Here is a 19289-nt window from a genome sequence, read left to right on the forward strand (position 1 = left end):
TTCATCCCGACCTCGACCCTGCCCCCTCCCCCACACCACCACACAACGCCACACACCAGTCCCTCCTGTTGAAAGCCAACATCTTGTGACAGGCTGCCACTGCGCATGACAAGTGACCCTCAACTCGCCTGGGCCATATAACACAGGTGTCACCCTGACCACAGCTCACGTGACGTCAGCAGCTCTGAAACACTATGGCCAATGTCTATAATTAGAATTGTTTTCTAAAAAAAAAAAAAAACATAAACAACAAAAAGAAATCTATGACAGCTTTGATAGTAATACATACGAAATTGAAACCAGGTAAACACAGATATTTGAATTGATTATATTTATTACAGGCATTGTATTAAACCCTGTACTTTTATAAGATACCTAGGCATTGTATACAATCCATGTTGTTGTTAGACGAGGTATGAAGTATTATGTTTTCACACATTGCTAGTACTTATATTAACTATATGATTGGCCAGTAATCCATCAGTACAGTTAACTAATTATTGTTTTACCAGCGAGCAATACTGAAGAGGTTAAAGAAGAGACATTATCCCTTCCGAAGAGATGCCTGAAAGAAACGCTGTGTTCAGTAAATGGTTAATAAATTCGAACAAAGTCTCGAGTTCAAACCCACTGGCAGATAAATCTCGATCCCCCTCAACACTAATAATTAAGAACGAAGAAGAAGAAGAAGATTCAGGTGACTCTTTAGCTCTTTCTAACAGTTTCCTCAACGCTATGCAGGAAACGAACGGAGAGAAATGTTTAAAGTTTTCTATTTGAAATTTTTTTTCTACCATACATTCCATGTTATTATAGTTCAGTGGCTTAGCTAAAACGTTGATGTCTTCTGCGAACTTGAAGCTGACTTTCCAATTTAGAAATAAACCTATTTGGTTTTAATTTTCTAAAATGTAAGTGAGGCGTATTTAAAATTTGATTTTTGTAGACAGGAGGTAAAAAAAAATTCCTATCCCGTTAGAGTCATTTCCCCTTTCAGTGTTTAAAATTTTTGGTTTTTCTAATTTGATTTTTTTTAACCCAAATTACTTCTTTTCACTTATACAACATATTCTGAGAAGGATCAATTGAAAAATCTCGCTGAATTATTAATTACAATCTAATTATTTAAATTGAATGTGAGTTTGTTTCAAATATATTTGTATAATAATTGTAAACGAAAAACTAGTAATTTTTTTAAAAAAAAGGAGTAAACCTTTGTATTTTTGTGATCATTCTTATTAACACTTCAAGACCTGCTTGTGGGGATGGGATAAGACAAAAGGAGATACGACTTGTTAGGGAGAATGTAAACAAGGGAAATAAGAGTTGTTTGGGATAATGGGATAAATGTGATTCGAATTGTTTGGGAAGATGGGATAAGAGGGTTACAATTTTTTTTGGGGAGAATGGGATAAGTGGAATGTAACTTGTAAGTGAGAAAAATAAAAACAAGACTTGTTTAGGTGAATAGGACAAAGGGGTTACGACATTTTTGCTTTGGGAGAATGTGATAAAGGGAGATAAGGCTTGTTTGCAAGAATAAGATAAAGGGAGACAAGAGCTGCTTGAGATATCAAGGGGAGATAAGACTTGATTGGTAGAATGAAATACAACTTTTTGACCACACACGGGAGGTAGGAAGTGGTCATCACTCCGCGCCAACTGGACAAGAGCTGTGGACGGTCACACGTTGTGTCAGTGCCTAGCATGTCACTCGGACACTTGACACTCGTCCCCAGTGACAGTGTCCATTAAATCACGCGCGGGACGTACTGGACATGACAGGGTTCGTGTCACGGTGACCTGTCAGTCGGGGGTAGGGGGGGGGGGGGCGGGACTTACCTGGGCAGGTGGACGTAATATAGATGTTGGCTCTTCATTCTGCCTCCCCGCCCCGCCCCCCCCCCCCCACACTTACACACAATATGCATACCTGGTTAGGTGGACGTAATATAAATGCTAACTATTTCACCCTCCGCATCCACCCCCCCCCCCCCTACACAATATATCTACCTGGTTAGGTTGATGTAGTCGCGATGGTACCTGATCCACAGCCCACCTCACCTGCAACAAAACATACTTACCCAGTAAGGGGTACGGTTTCCATGGTAACTATCCCCCCCCCCCCAGTACCCATACACCATAAGGACATCTATCTTCTTAATTAGATGTGAAACAGGTGGTATCTGGTTCACACACACTATGTGACACACAACCTGTGTGGAGTAGATATGGTTTAGAGTTAATTTTTCCACTCCCACCTACACACAAGTGGGTGTAAACTATTTTAACCCATTGAGGATAAACACGCGAGGGTCTATCGCGGACGTTAAATATTGTCTCATAGTTAAAATAGCCAGCTCATCAAGGCGTGTTAAAGCTATAGGGTTGAGATGTCTTAGAAGTGTTAGATGACGATTTAATCCTTTTCCCGTCTACACATTAGGTACCCTGTCACCATACACTTTTTATAATGGGAAATATTTTCTTCTGATTCCCAGAAACTGGGTACAATACACCCATACTCATTCTCTTTGTGAATAGTTTCCCTTTTCATTTGTCAAAATAAGAAGAAAAAACGGAGTAGAAAAACTAAATATAGTTCTAATTGTATTTTTAAACTTTAATATTTTAATTTTTAGAAAGTGCAGAAGAAAGTAAACATAAAGCTTATGATTCGCTTTTAAATGCACTAAAAGAAAAGGAAAATAAAACGAACCTAATTTATTAAAAGCTTTGGTGGATCATAAAATTTGGTACACATTTTAGCAATGGACGATTTTACTTAAGAATGGAAATGTGTTCCTATTTATTTGTATTTTAGTACATTTAATAGTATTTTTGTATATTTTCAATTGCTTTCTTTCTAGTTTTTATTTAAGTCACAATGTCTGTTGGTTGGTGAGTGAATCGGTTTGTATCGATTTCTGTCGGGAAATGTACTGAAAATGTTTATAGCGGAATCAACGCATTTATATCTACTAGTATAACTAAATAACATAGGCTATATGATTATTTTCTTAATATATATAGTGCATTTCAAACTTAGCTATTATAAAGGTTGTTATACTTATTTTATTAACGATTCATTTCAAGATTTTTGAAAAAAAAATGGACTTGTATAAATAGTGAATCTGACCAACTCCCCCTCCCCCCCCCCCCCCTCATTGTATAATGCTGTTAAATTAGTTGCCGCGATTTGTTCGAAAGAGAAAAAGCGGTTGGGCACACTGGTGTGAGAACAAAAATGGTGGTGTTGATTTTTTCTGTTGTTTGAGTAAGAGCCAGATATCTCAACTTGTACTTCAACAGGTTGTAGCTCGTGTGTGTATTCAATGACCATTTTCATGTAAATGTGCATGTCCGATAATGCCACAATAATGGAATCTTCTAAAAAAAAAGGGGTGTTAGGTTACTGGTTGCTAATTAAATACCAATTAACTAGCTAACGTTAATATTAACCCTATCCCTAAACCCAAACCTTAACTATAATCTCGCCATACTTTAAATCCTAATTTCTGACCATTACACTAAATTAGGTATTACAATTTCATAAAAAAATCTAACAAGCCTATTTTTGGAAAAGTCCATTATTTGGTAGTACCAATACTCATCAATCTTCTCCAGGGGTGAACTGGCTGTGGTCAAGCGGCACGGAATATTTTTAAAGGGCCCACAACTCCAGATTGATGTTATCATTGTGCATTTTTCCTCCATTAAAGCCTGAATATTTTGCCTTGGTATAAAGGATTGGAAATGGTAAAATGGAAAAAATAGCAACAAACTATTTTTAAAAACATTCTAAACACTATTAGGACTATTACCGCTTCGCTCCTCGGGGTCCTCCGAGATGTTTTCCAGGGAGCCCACCGAGATTTTTTCCAGGGAGCCCACCGAGATTTTTCCTGGGGGCCCACCAAGATTTTTCCTGGGGGCCCACCGAGATTTTTTCCTAGGGCCCACCGAGATTTTTTTCTGAGGGCCCACCAAGATTTTTCATGGGGGCCCACAAACATTTTTCATGTGGGCCCACCAACATTTTTCCTGTGGGCCCATCGACATTTTTTCCTGGGGCCCACTGAGAAACTCCCCGATAGACCGGCGGGCCAGTCTACCCCTGATCTTTCACGCCAAAAACTAGTGTTCTGTACACGAGTTCTGTGTTTACATCCTTTGTTTCCCCGTACTAGACTCTAGAATCCCGAGGTCCGGAATTCTTTCAATCCGAGTGGTTAGTGTACACCGGCTTAACTTTAATTAGGACAGATTTTCTGCCCCCTCCCCGTGTGCTCTTTTATCGTCTGCTACGTGTGGGGTTGTATGTCGGCTGTTGTCTGAGACTTGCAGGGGTCGTTTTGCGTGGGGGCGTCGGCTTTGAAATTTGAGCGCCGAGGAGCTTTAGTGTATGTCTACCACAGACAAAATAGTACCAAGTGAGACTATGAATATAAGTTATATAGTTTTGCGAGAGATCGGAAACAAAAAAAAAAGTAAGTTTAACTAAAACTACAAATACCAAAAAAACGTTGAATAGTGACATTCTAATGAAAAAGATTTTTTAAAATTCAGTTTAAGCTATACAAGTCCAAATAGATTTTAATTTTTTGAGTTTTAAATATTTTCACCAAAAATTTGCTCTCCGTGATCAAAACTAAATTTACTAAGCATTGCTATTTCAAGCGCTTCTTTCAGGCATTTTTTAAATTAATTTTCCAGTATGGGGTGGGGGTAGGGAAGCTGGCTGATGTTTTTTTTTTCTATTAATTTAAAAAAAACATTTCGTCCGAAGAGGGGGGGGGAAGGGGCAGTGGACGTGCTCAGAACATGACCCACCCCACCACCCATTTCACAGTGAGGTGCCTGAAAAAAAACTCTGGCTAATTTGTATTTGGCTTAACGATAAGAATCAATCATGACTCCACACGAGAGAAGATGTTTCATTCATTTATTGTTGACATCTTTAACATGGACATCGTGAAACACAGAAATGCACACACAGATTCACGGAACAGAAAACAGCACACACAGACAGGGAACCATGTCGGTGACTCGCTTTAAAGCAAGTCGCCAAGCCCACATCCAAGTAAAGAGTAATTTCTTGCTACATTTTCATTAAGTGTTGAGAACATTTGACCGCCCACAGAAATATATAGGCATCACATAACACATTCTAGAATTATCATAGGCGGATGATGAAACATAATCTGAAACACATATTTCACAATTCTACAGTAGGTAAATAAACTAAATGAAAACTAAATGTAATAAAATCAAATTTAGTCCTTACTTCATTATTGGCGTAACATACTTGAATTCTAATCACAGTGGTACAATTGCAAAATAATGGAAACTAAATTCCTGAACTTAAACTGAATAAAGAGATATAAAAATTCAACACATACTTAGCCCTTATCTCATTATTATTTCATTATTATCTCATTATGTTCAATTACTCTCAAGCCAAGTTCACCACAAAAGCTAAAAAAAGCAAGCTTTCAAAATCAAAACAAGATATTCTATGTATTTAATATAGTATTATTCAATAAAATAAATATAGTCTTTCTCGCAAATAAAATACTCTTATTATAAATTTAATGAAATGGCAGTTATACTTCAAGACAGATGAGTATTATTACCTTCAAATATCAAAGAACACCCCTAAAATACATAGTCAAAATGAGTATTTCGCGATCATAAAGTCAATGCATATCCCATAATGATATAATTAAAATAATTATTCCGCAGTCATGATTTTAATGAACGTCCCATATTTATATATAGATTTATATGTATAACGTGAACACAGTATCAATATACGTGAATTACTTCCAAGTATAATTAATAAATTCAGGGTTATATCTCACCTCATTTCACAATAAACAACTGTTACATAATATAGCGAGCCATGAAGAATTGAAATATTTACAATATAATAACAACATGATAATATAGAGTATATAAATACAACAAAATAATACTTTAAAAGTAATTACAATCACAAAATATTGGTAAACGATTTTTTTTCTCTACGGCAAAGTTCTCGTTTCTTTAAAATAACTATAACATTTATACACGTCGTAACATTCTTTTTCATAGAATGTTCGTATCGCGACTTACATACCTGATAACCTAATTAACTTTACACACATGTATATATGTGTGCCACACACAGAATAACATCCTAATTTAACAATGGACGTACACATATATACATATGATACATAAATAGGAACATAATTTAAACGGATACACTTGTAAGACAATCTAAGATACACAAGAAACGTCAATTTTAAATGGACATACAGGCGTACGCGTGTATATGTATCATATGATACACGCAGGATACATAATATAACATGACACACACAAACGTCATACATATTCGCATATGATACACGCAGAGTAACATAATAAAAGAGGAGGCGTAGACACATACAAGCACACACTCATCAAAAGAGACACAGAGAACAGTATACATCACGGTACCCACTCACACCTACACACATATTTACTCACAGGTTGATGCTTCATAGCACATAAGTCAAGCACAGACTACCATATTTCACAATGACATACACATACACAATCATCATGACATTATGACTATCCACCAAATTACCAATAACAGTTAACAGCAGTGAAACATTCTGAATTTTACCAGATAGTGTGAGCAAAATAAGTGGGCTAGATGATACAGAACCAGAATATGAAGACGACACAAACGATGATAATCAGGATGAAGACCCACCCTCCTATGACACCCAGTAGTGCCAGATAAGGATGAGCGAATTCAATAAATTAGCAGACGGGTGAGCACACGATAAGATAAGAGTTCTAGACACAGGGACAAGACAGGGGCGATAACACACAACTTCCACACACAGTTCTCTATGTGTTGTATAGAGAATTAATACATTTATTTCAACGATTGCGCAGACACTGAATTACCCTGTTGCGTGGTGTAAAAACAGATTAAATATTTAACACGAGTAAATGATTTGACACCTCGAGTGTGAAATGTAACAATAATGTAGTTTTTTTTTTTTTTTTAAATTAAATTTCTCTTACCATTAAGATAAACTTTATACACACCAGTGGCGCAGCCAGGATCGTCTCAAGGGGGGGGTTCCAATTTTTACCCGGGGACAAGCTTTCGATTTGCATCTCCCCCCCTCAGACTTTTGATTTGCACCCCCTCCTCAAACTTTCGATTTGCACCCCCCCCCTCATACTTTATATATATACCGAGGGGTCTATAGGGGGGGTTATGACCCCCCCCCCCCCCTAATCCCCCCTGCCTACGTCACTGATACACACACAATGTGTCCTGCACTGACATGATTAGCAGATTATTTAACTAAATAGCCAAGGATCAGCTCAATTTTAAACCAATAATTCATTAATTTTTGTCTATATAAACATAAATAGTTTCATAGAACTGGTTTCGATAACGTGGCCCATACGTTTAGTTTTGTTTAAAATAAAAATAATAAAGTTAACTTAGAAAACTCAAAATGCATCTATTGTTTATTTAATTTCCTAATTCAAAACTTTTAAGTATGAAAAAAAGAACAAAATTGTATTTTTGGATAAGGTAATTATTTGAGAAAAAAATAAATTATGAAAATTTTACCTTGCTTTGGTTTGGTACACGAAATTAAGTACATATTTTGCAATTGAGTCGCTTGATTAGACAATGTTGACTTGTTATACTAATTATATTACTTTTTTAATCGAAGAAATGCTAATATGAAATAAATGGAATAATTATTTTTTTTAACTTTTAAATAATATATTTTCTAGTTTTCTGTGCATCAGGCACCATTTAATTAATGAAAAGTTTATTGAAACCAAAGCCACTTAATTTTATTTTTTTTAAGTTGGCTATTAAGTCGTACTGACAAAATATTTTACTTTACAATATAAACTAACATTCGCGGGCAAGCGAGAAGCAAGGATAAACACAGACACATTTATTTGTGATCATCTTATGAGCCAGTTACCAAGACAACAAATAAAGATTAATCGTGAAAAATAATTAGTTAATTTGTGAAAATAAATATCATTATATTAATGAAGTGAGAATTACTTTGTGATATTTTCTCGTTTTTTTTTTAACATAAGGAATCGTGTAAGACAAAATTGTCACTTAGGATTCAAGTCCTGCTTCGTGAAGTCCGCGTACTGACGCGTGTAGCAGACGTCAAATCATTCCATCGGAAACCGTACGAGAGTTTACAAGACAAGCAGACGAAAATTCCTCAAATATTTGAGAATCGGCGTGGTGTAGTTTAGTATTTGAATTAGGAATAGGAATATTTGCACGTGAGTATCACCCAGACAAATGTTTATAAATTCTGGAGCACGCGTATGTCAACCTTGACCCCTGGGGCAGTTCACGATGAGCTGCGACTGCTGACGTGTCGCTGTGTGCTGCAGTAATTTCAAAACACAATCACATACCATCGTCATTTTTTAAAGATATTGTTCCTGTGCTGAATCGGAAATTTCCGAAAATTAATAGGGTATTTTTTTTTTGCAGCTCACTATATGGAAATTCCCGAAAATTATTTTTGTATATATTTCGGAAATTCGTATTTATTTTAAATCTTGGTTGAAGTTTATATGATGGCAATACATATGATGCGCGTCTTAGTTTGTTGTCATGACAACAGCAACACACAACACGTGCTAGTATAAAGAGAAACTTGATTTTTAAATAACCATCCACGGAAAATCAAGATGCAGACTTTGATCACAAAGCGTCACTGGGATAATATCGACAGGGGACGCTGGGCGGATGATTGTATCCGAAGAAGAGTTATGGCGTGCCGTTTTGTCACAAATCAACTTTATCTTCTGTTCTTGTTAAGTCGTAAATAATTGTTAATCTGATTGTTTTCTCATCTTCCGTCCAAATCTGATTTCAAGTCTTAATACAAAGGGGGTTTGATTTTTTTTTTTAGTAGGAAGAGGGTGTCGCTTTTTAAAAATAGCAGTTGGCAAGTTCCGAAATTTTTTTTTTTTTTTTTTAAAATAGGGTCTGTATTCCTACATGAGTTTGGCCATATTTTTACAATTAGCCTGGCTTTGGCCTATTGGGCCGTTACATGACAATTGGGATAACTTTAGCCTATTTTGGCCATTACATGACTATTTGGCTGACTTTAGCCTATTTTGGCCATTACATGACCATTTGGCTGAGTTTGGCCTGCTGCTCTTCGGCCACCTTCTCGAGAGCGTTGGCCAGGTTCATGTTCTTTGCGATGTGCGACAGCTTGTGGTCCTTCTTCCACTTCATGCGGCGGTTCTGGAACCAGATCTTGATCTGCCGCTCCGTCAGGTTCAGGGCGTGGGCGATCTCGATCCGGCGCCGGCGGGTGAGGTACTTGTTGTAGTGGAACTCCTTCTCCAGCTCCAGAGTCTGGTGGCGGGTGTACGACGTTCTTGACCTTTTCGTGTCGGACTCGCTGCCGTCTGGTGGGAAAGAAAAAAAAAATATTTACGATTTTGTTTTCAAAGACCTGGAGTCCTTAAGGGAAGGAGTGGTCTAGCGGTAGAGAGTTGGACTGCTAACCCGTAAGTCTCGAGTTCGAATCCGGGTTCAAGTCACTAGACCGTGCCTAAGTAAAGGGAAATTAAAGGCCGCTGGGCATAGTGCTGACCACACTGTCTCTTCATATGAAACAGAAACAAGTGAACCCTACTTCACTTTTAGACCGTCAGGTTTGAAAAGGAACTTTACTACCTGGAGACGCTATTATTTGAGTTTAATATCTTAAGTTTTCTTATTATTTTTTCAAATAGGCACAAACATACATGTTAATTTTATTTATTTAACGATTTGTTTTTATTTTATTTTTTATTTTTTCTGACGAGACCTACAGTTGAAATGCTAATTAGCAGCGATTAATTACTTTTTTAAAGATTAATTACTTAAGTTTTCTTGATTTAAATAGGTACAAACATGTTCATTGTATTTGCCAACAGTCGAAACGATATTAGAATCCAGTATATATCTTTCAATATCTTTCACTTTTTAAACCGGTAAAAATATTCATTGTGTTATTTCCTTTATTTTTTTTTTTCTTTCTCGCTAGGATGATGAATCGAAAAGATATTTTAATTTCTTAAGTTTTCTTCTTATAGTTAGTGTCGAATTCAATAGCTCCATCAAAGACTACACAATGCATTTTCTCCTATATTGTCGTGTCCTGATGCACACTCCCCAGCCATCATCACCGCCTCCCCCCCCCCCCCCCCGCCGTCCTGCTATCGTTCACCCGTCTTGCATATAGGGGGCCTACCCTCATGCGACCTTGGAATAAATAAGTACCCGGGGTTATCTCAATTCACACAAGCACTATCCTCTGAGTTCTAGAAGATTTTAACCTAACCTCAACATGACCCGTAACACTTGTAAAAAGTCTAACATAAACAGTATAAATTGTATTTGTATTAGTTTTATGGATAGTATTTGGTACGGCGAAGACATGGAGTCGATATGGTATCAATCACTTTTGATATCTCAATCTATATATATAATTCTCCTCTTCGAGCCGTTAGAAAACAAGCTGCAAAAGCTCTCCCTACCTCCCCACCCCTACATGGTTTTAATGAGCTGTGTTCACTCTAAATGTTTACAAGCAGAGCCAACGATTTTAAACGTAGGGGGGGAGGGGGGGGGGAGGGGGGGAAGGAAGGGGGGGGGGGGGTTATGGTCCTTAACGAGCTACTTATAGTGTTTTAAAAAAATATTTTCAGTGTCAGCGTTGGTACTGTCGAATTCACAAAATATGAATTATTGAAAATTAGAAACAACTAAATAGCGGCGTATGTTATGCCGCGGGCCGGCTCGTAGGAAATATTTACTTCTTTTTAAAAAAAAATATAAATGGAAGTGTTTTAAGACATTATTAAAATAAGACGACAGTAAATATTTAAAGTCAGGGGTCTCAACAAAATTAAACTACTAATAATTAGAGGAAAAATTTTGTAGTAAAATTGTAAGAAAGTGATTGCGTAAAATCTATATTACAGCATGCTTGCTCAGACCTAGTTAAACTTCATTTCTCTTACTTTAAATTGTCTACATAATTTAAGTAATTAGGCTATGTAGTCCAATCAAAAATCGAGAACTGCTTAATATAACTAATCGAACAATTGCATAGCTAATTTAAAAGTATTTACGGGTGAACTATTTGTTACAGGATTTACAACAACAAAATAACTAATAAAAATAACAACAAACACACACACACACACACACATATATATATATATATATATATATATATATATATATATATATATATATATATATATATAATGGCATGTTATGCATATTATACTATTAGAAAATAGTAAATTATAATTAGCTTTATTTACACAGTACCCGATTCCCCCCCCCTCCCTCTCCTCTCCGTCCCACCATCTACGGCGCCAAACAATCAAACAGACAGACAGACCTGCAAAACGACACCGACACGCGAACCCCACTCGCGCTGGCCAGACCTGGCGTATCCAGAGACACACACCAAACATCCCTCACCATCCAATCGCGTCGGCCATAAACAACAGCAGCCCTGTGGCGGCTCCCAGACCTAGCGATCAGTCGCTGAAGTTTCCCCCTTGGTCTTCGCGATCTGTCGCTAAGTCCCCATTTGCTTATCGCGCTACAAGACTAATGCCTTAACGCCAGGGTGTGAAGATGCGGGTAATTGCCAGCGGACCCCGGTGTCCGGCCCTGGACCGGCTCATTATCAAGCCGGGTCCGGTCGTGACCGTGGCTACTATCTGTGATTTATAGTGGACGGGCATCGATGGGGGAGTCCGATTTGTCTGAGGCTATGGGGAGGGGAGATGAGACTGTTGAGAGTTTGCATTGGGTGCTTTTGGGCGTTGGATGGGGGGGGGGGGGGGTTAGAGCTTGTGGGGGGGGGGGGGAAGCATAGGGCGCTTTGGGCGTTGGGGAGGTTAGTGTGCAGGGAGCATAGGGCGCTTTGGGCGTTGGGGAGGGTGCTTGGTGCTTTTGGAATGTAGGGGTTGTTGGACATATTGGACATACGAGGGGTGAATGGGGCATGGGGCGTATGGGTAAATGCGGTGGTTGGGGATGTTTTGGCGAATCTTATGACAGTTCTGCGAGGGATTGAACTTTGTTAATATGGGATATATATATATATATATATATATATATATATATATATATATATATATATATATATATATATATATATATATATATATATATATATATATATATATATAAGGAATTTAAAAACCAATTTAAAAATCACAAATGATGCAATTAAAAAACTATTGTTAGCTATTTTTTTGTTTAATTATTTCCTGGGAAATTTATCATAATAATACTTAAGTGTCCGATATTCGTCTTATATCAGTATTACCTTTTTATCGTTATTAGAATATTGCTTGATTAGACTTCGCAATGTATATAACTGTTTTTAATATTCAAGCCTAACATTACAAAAATTGTAACGAAATATTTTACAAAACATTTAGCTAGAGTTGAATACAATGAAAGTGGTATCTAATTTTTTTTAAATGAAAGAATTATAATACCCGTAATTTTATAATACTCGTAATATATACTCTCTTAACGTGTGTAAGTGATATTTCTGAATCTTACTTGAACAATTCAAGTAGTTTTTTTTTGTAATGAGTAGACCTATACTCCTAACAATCGAAATTTTGTTTGAATTCTTGATTTTAAAAATTAAATAATTGTAAACACACTAAAGCTCGTGGATATACTACAAGAGTCCCTCTATTCCAACAAGGGTTAATTATTCCACGTAGCTGACCGTCTGGAAAAAAAAGCTCATTAATTAACTGCCCGGTTAGGTCCGTGGTATCGCTTTGTTTAGTCAGTGCCTCCATCTTAAACTATACTCGCGTTCTGCGCATGTCCGCGTCGTGGCCAGAGTCCGATTGGACGGTCTGTGAAAAGCACGAGTGGCAGATAATTTATTCTGCCGTCTTGAAAGAGAAAATATCTCAGTGGCATCTACTAACAAATGATTTCATCAAAAAACAAAGAAGAGCTGTGTCCAGTAGAAGTACGTATATAGTTATATAGTCAGGCCCGTGTATATAAACGTGTTTAGTCACACCGGTACAAAAATATGTTTGGACAATCTCTACAAAAGTGTAATAAAAGAGGGTAAGAGTATCATTTAGTCCAAGACTACATACGACTCACACAATTTATAAAAAAGCAGATATAAATTTATCTTAAAGTATGTATGATTTAATAACATAGTAATATTTTTAATTCTAAAAGGCTTTGATTTAAGCAAGCGAATATTCAAGTTATTACAAACAATAACAGAAGCACATACACGATTATTTAAAAATAAGTCCGTCCGAAAAATACATTTGTTGTGTGTGAATATTTGTAGGTTAACGTTTGTACCAAGTTATCAAAAAAAAATGTATCTATCACTGAACAATATATCAGTAGGCCTACACATTACATAATTTATACTTAAAACCTTTCATCTATTTTGTTATTCTCATTAAATTATAAGTTATAGGTTTGGATTTACAAATCACAAAAGAATAAACCATTATTACTAAGCGCTAGCGAGCTTAACTTAAAGTAGTTATAACTTAATAATCTAGAAATGCAATGTACTATGTATTGCATGATGATGTAGATGCTATTAAAATCAAAATAAGTTTTCCAACCTTTCAGGTGTATTAAGGTTCGAAGTTGCTCATAATTTTAAAATATCTTTTGAAAGTATATATTTTACTTTTTTTTTTTTTTTTTAAATCTTAAAACTTCTGGGTTTGTAAGAGAATTTAAAAAAAAAAAATAAACTACTCACAATGCAAAACATAATCGAAGGCATGTAAATTCTACTTTTTTAAAAATTTAATAAAAGTTGAGATTAGCGTAAATATGCTACGAGAAAATATATAATATTAAAGCAATATGCCTCGTGTTTTGAAATATTTTAAAAATATGTTTATCATGCCGTTTTTCCGCACACGTCATTAGTAAGATAGCCGTTTGACATTAAAGTACAGATTCAAATTTCTCCTCACACAAAAATATCCTTCCGCGGTCATTACAGATGTAACGGAACTACTTAAACCTCAGATACGTGATGAATTACAGTCAATGTTCCCCGTCGCGTTCCGCATGAAAAGACCCGTAACTATTTTTATACAAATTTCAGCCCGTGAAACTAGGGTTTTTTTTTTCGTAGAGTGCAGAAAAATCTCTTAAAAACTCGTTAAAATGCGATCGTCCATAGAAATCATTGATGCACCCAACAGCTTAACGCGTTTTTAATAGCTCGCCGCGAAAATAAATCAACGCGCGTTGCCAATTTAGCGTTATGCGGGCGATAAGGAAAAAAAAAAATAATAGCGTATGTGAGTAGATTGGCCAGATAAACGTGTGACGGTAAGTTCCAAAACAAGTTTATGGCCAGATTTAGCATTGTAACGCTCCTAGTGATTTAATAGGTGGGTTGGTTAATTATGTGGGGGGTGATAAAACTTGCAGAAACGCGAGATGGGGAAGGTGCGTGGTAGCGGGTGTAGCCGTGTCGCGTGCAGATAAACACCCGGAAGTGGCTACCTCACAAGAACAACATTTTTAAAAATTGGTAAACAAAAAACTAGTATCACGAGTGTAAGTTAGACTCAAGAAACGAAAATGAAAAACATATTTAAACAAAGGATATTTTTTCTTAAAATATACTTCTATGGGCTCAAGGTATTTTTATTTCTGCGTTCGACCACATTTTGTTTACGTAAATAAATTTTCACAGACGCAAATAATGGGTAATAAACGATTTACAATGTCGGTGGAAATTGCAAGAGAAGAAACGACAAGTGAAAATTTTAAATAAACATGAACTGTGGTTTACATTTTGAATTATAATCTTTGCCAGTGCACATGGGACAGATGGAGTAGAGTTTCAATATTTTCGGTGTAAGAGGGATAGTGTGGTCAGCACTGTGCCCAGTCGTCATTGTTTCCCAAACTTAAGTCAGGTACTCACAAGAGCTGAATGAACTCTGGGACTAAATACTGTAGCCCGATTTCGATTTATAAATAAGATTAACTTGTTATTATCTAAGTCTCTGGGTGTAACCACACTTTGTGGAACCTCATATTCTTCCCCGCCCCTCCCCCTCTTTATTTAAAATCTCATTTATGTTATTTTTAATGAGTTTTCTTTTATATAATGCGTTTTTATTTTTTTCACTTAAAAAAAACCTAGCAGATATTGACTGTATATGAAGGCAACGGAAAATCTATTTTAAAAAATCTTTTGAATTCAAAACATTTGTTGTAAAAATTCAACAAAGTCCTTGCTAAAATATAACTCTACAAAAAAGCTGAGACATCACTGAAATGTATTTCTTTTATTCCCCCTCCCCACACTACCTGCGCTGACATCTCCCCAACTCGTATTTGATCGCCCACATCAGGCATCAAAAACCCATTTCCCAAAATCTGGGCTGACGGCTCCAACAAAAGACAGCCCAGGAACAAACCAGTTCCAGAGATTCGCCGTACCGGCACCGCGCGCACCCGTAACGCCGTAAACGATAATTAATGACTTTCGCAATATGCAAAATTCTTGCATAATTTCCGCCGGTCCGCGACTCAATGAGAGCAAGAACTCGTAAGTCTAGCGTTTCCAGAAAACAAAGGAGATTTTTTTTTTTTCTCGTAGAGATGAATCTTTGATTGGCCTCAGAATGACAATCACAAGGAGGATTCTAGAAATTTTATGTCGGTTTGAAATCTGAATGACTGTTCAGAGCAAAATAGTCTACTTATTATTGTGTTTGTTGAATCTTTTCTTGATACTTTTGATGTTTCATTAATAATTATTTTTTTGCACACTTTGTATTTTATTTCTTTATAAAATTTTAAATTAAAAAAAAAATACTGTTTAGGAACCAATTTTAATTTTTATCAACAGAAAATTTAAAGCCATAAGCTATAACAATTTTTTAAATTGTATTAGTTTTACCCGTCATATCTTCTGTACTTTTGCCTTATAGATTTAAAGAATACATGTTACCATCCTGCATAATATTACTGGTAATTACACATTAGCATTTTCATGATTAAAATTAAATTGTAATTAGACTTTTGTATTATGTCTTAGCAACCCATCTTTAAATTATGAATGAAAGTACATATAAGAAAGAAGTATTACTATTGTAAATCTGTATCATCCTCAAAAGCCGATGATGAAAACTGTAATACTAAAGCGAACTTGCAAGGCAAAACTGACGCTGTAAATTACATGTCTGAGGCAAAAAAAAAAAAAATAATAAATTATTTTTTCTTTTCTTAAAAAGTTTCTTATTTTACACTTTAATTAAGTTTATATCATTCTTAAAATTGTATTTTAATGTAGCACGCAATTTACATTAAACCGTGAAAAACAACCAACCCTAAAAAAACAAAAACAAAATGAGTAGGCCTTAGCATTTTGAATTAAGGAAAACATATGGTACATAAAATTATTTATTTATTTATATAAAATATATATATTTTTTAAATTATATTTATCTAATGTTCTTCGTGTATACAATTGATTATACATGTGTATAGCAAAGTATATCACCGATTTTCCTTTAGCGAACGTAGCTATAATCCTAATCAAAAGCCACGCTTAACATATGGAGCGACGGAAGACTTCAAGAGCAAATCGGAAGAATGCGGCGTAGCGGTAGGATTAGAACGTGAATGTCATTAAAAACAAATAAGCTTCAGCTGGAGCTGGGTGCCCCATGGAGGGGGGTTGGCTCGGCTGAAACCAGAGTTATGGAACCCTGGGGGCCGTCCATGGTTGGATGGACGGTTGGGGTTTGTTGGATGGACGTGGTAGTTTTGGATGGACGGAAGGGATAGGGTTGGATGGACGGATGGGATAGGGTTGGATGGACGGCTGGGGTGGGGTTGGATGGACGGCTGGGGTATGGTTGAATGGACGGCTGGGGTATGGTTGAATGGACGGCTGGGGTATGGTTGAATGGACGGCTGGGGTATGGTTGCATGTACGGCTGGGGTAGGGTTGGATGGACGGCTGGGGTAGGGTTGGGTGGACGGCTGGGGTAGGGTTGGATGGACGGCTGGGGTAGGGTTGCACGGACGGCTGGGGTAGGGTTGGATGGACATGGTAGTGTTGGATGGACGGCTGGGGTAGGGTTGTATGGACGGCTGGGGTATGAACAACGTAATTGCATGGACGGCGCATCCGCGGTTGCGTAAATGGCTGGGGTATGAACATCAATGGGTAGATGGACGACTGTTACATGCATATATGTGGTTGTATGGACGGTTGGAAAATGTTCAAATGTGGTTGGGTGGACGGCTATTATTTGCATATCTGTTATTGGATAAGCGTGTGGGTTATGCACATTTCTGGTTGGATGGACGGTTAGTATATGTGTATCTGTTGTGAATGGACGGTTGGGGTATGCACATCAGTGGTTGGCTGGACGGCTAGGATGTGCAAATCCGTGGATGGATGTGCGGCTCGATAACACAAATCCATGAAAGTGAGTGGAATACGTGCCAATATCGCTCATCTTTATATTGATTGCTAACATATGCCATGCATGTAAGGACGGCTGGAACCATTTCTAAAAGTACATGGCATGGATGGGCATATTTATACGGCCACGGAATGGCTTTGACGCTGGCCACTGTTGGTTAGTGTGCCTCTTCTCGTCAGCAAAAACCTAATGCGTTTTAACACTCGCGTCCATGTCGCGGATCCTTAAAGCGCCACTGTTCATTAGCCGGAGAACACAGGAGAGGGAAACAAGACCACGTCGGGATACACGATCACGCTGTTTAAAGGCAGTGTCACGCTGGGCGCGAGCGTGGCTGTGTTTAGAAGAGACGGTAGGGGTGGGGAGGGGGGGAGTGTGCATTTGTTTTGTGTCAAATAAAAGTAAATACTTTGTGTTGTTTATTACGTACGTGTGGTTTGTGTTTGTTAGGTTTGAGATTGAGCGGGGGAGGGGGGGGGGGGGAGTGAATGATGGATGGATGAATAGAGCGAAGGATAGGTGGGTGGGGTGCTGGGTGGGTGGATTGGTGGGTGGATGACTGAAAATTGTATATTGTGTGGGCGGTGTTTTTTTCTCTTGTAAATATGTTGGGGGAGCGGATTAAAAATAAAAATAAGAATTTATTGACAGATAACCGGGTGTTTCAGTGATGTTGCAGTGTAGGCTTTTTTTTTTAATTTTGCACCTAAAAATAAATACATTTTGTAAGAATTTGATTTGGTTACTTTGTTTTCCGTAGATTATTACAACTTTGGAACTATGGAAGTAACGTGTTTTTCTTCTTCTTCTTCTTCTTCTTCGTTCTTAATTTTAGTGTTGGAAGGGATCCCCCTCCTACACAATTAAGGATACGCATCAACTGGTTGAGGCTATTGACTTCGGTTTCAACCTGCTTTTCTTTTTGGATTTGCTTTCATAGCCCTTGTCTAACCAAGAACAAACTACAAGGCAGCAGTTGTTTGATTTTGGAGATGTCTCTCCTAGAAGAGTGGCTGTCCCCAGCTAATGAGCCTCGAACTCGAGACTTTTCTGTTTAGCAACCATGTGCTTTACCGACTCGGCCACGCCGACCCCCACATATGTTCTTGAATGGCGCACAAACTAGTTGATACTTTTTAAACACAACTGTTTACATATTCGAGCTCCTTCTGCAATATATATATATATATATATATATATATATATATATATATATATATATATATATATATATATATATATATATATAATCTAAATAATCTAATTCAATTTTCGCCATTCATTGATTCTAAATCTTAATCCCAATCTCCAACCATTTATCTATTTCATAAAAATCAACAATAGTCATAAGTAATCAGACATAAAATGCTAAGGAGCTACATAAATAAGTATCTCTATTAGACCTATGGTGAATTAATTAAATTTCTAAACCTGGAAATCCCCAAACGCAGTGGTGCACAGTTTCACGTCTGCCCAACACTTCTAAAAATAAGGTATCTATGAATTCATTAACAAGTTCAAAACTAAACCCGACATTAAAATAGATTTATTTCGGAAAGATTAATTTCACAATGAATAAATAACCGATACAGTTATGACCTTGGAATTATACCCTCCCCTGTCCATCAATAAGATCTTTATTATAATCAGTAACCCCCCCCCCCCCCCCACCCCCCCCCCCACACACCTCTCCCCTAAGGGAAAAACTGAGCCAGGCCCTAGCG

The 19289-nt window shown here is 37.0% G+C and overlaps 1 protein-coding gene across 1 annotated transcript in view; it reads right to left on the reverse strand.

The window, feature by feature from the left end:
• Positions 1-8589: 8589 nt before the first annotated feature.
• LOC131937658 (homeobox protein Hox-A5) overlaps positions 8590-19289 on the reverse strand; it is a 47798-nt gene continuing 37098 nt past the window's right edge. Inside the window, exon 2 of the mRNA XM_059295250.1 lies at positions 8590-9477. Within this exon, the coding sequence (XP_059151233.1) occupies positions 9185-9477 (293 nt within the window). The 3' untranslated portion in view covers positions 8590-9184. The remainder of the gene's footprint in view (positions 9478-19289) is intronic.

The sequence above is a fragment of the Physella acuta genome, unplaced genomic scaffold (genome assembly GCF_028476545.2).
Source record: "Physella acuta isolate Inbredline_101_S28 unplaced genomic scaffold, ASM2847654v3 ptg000217l, whole genome shotgun sequence".
NCBI lineage: Eukaryota > Metazoa > Mollusca > Gastropoda > Physidae > Physella > Physella acuta.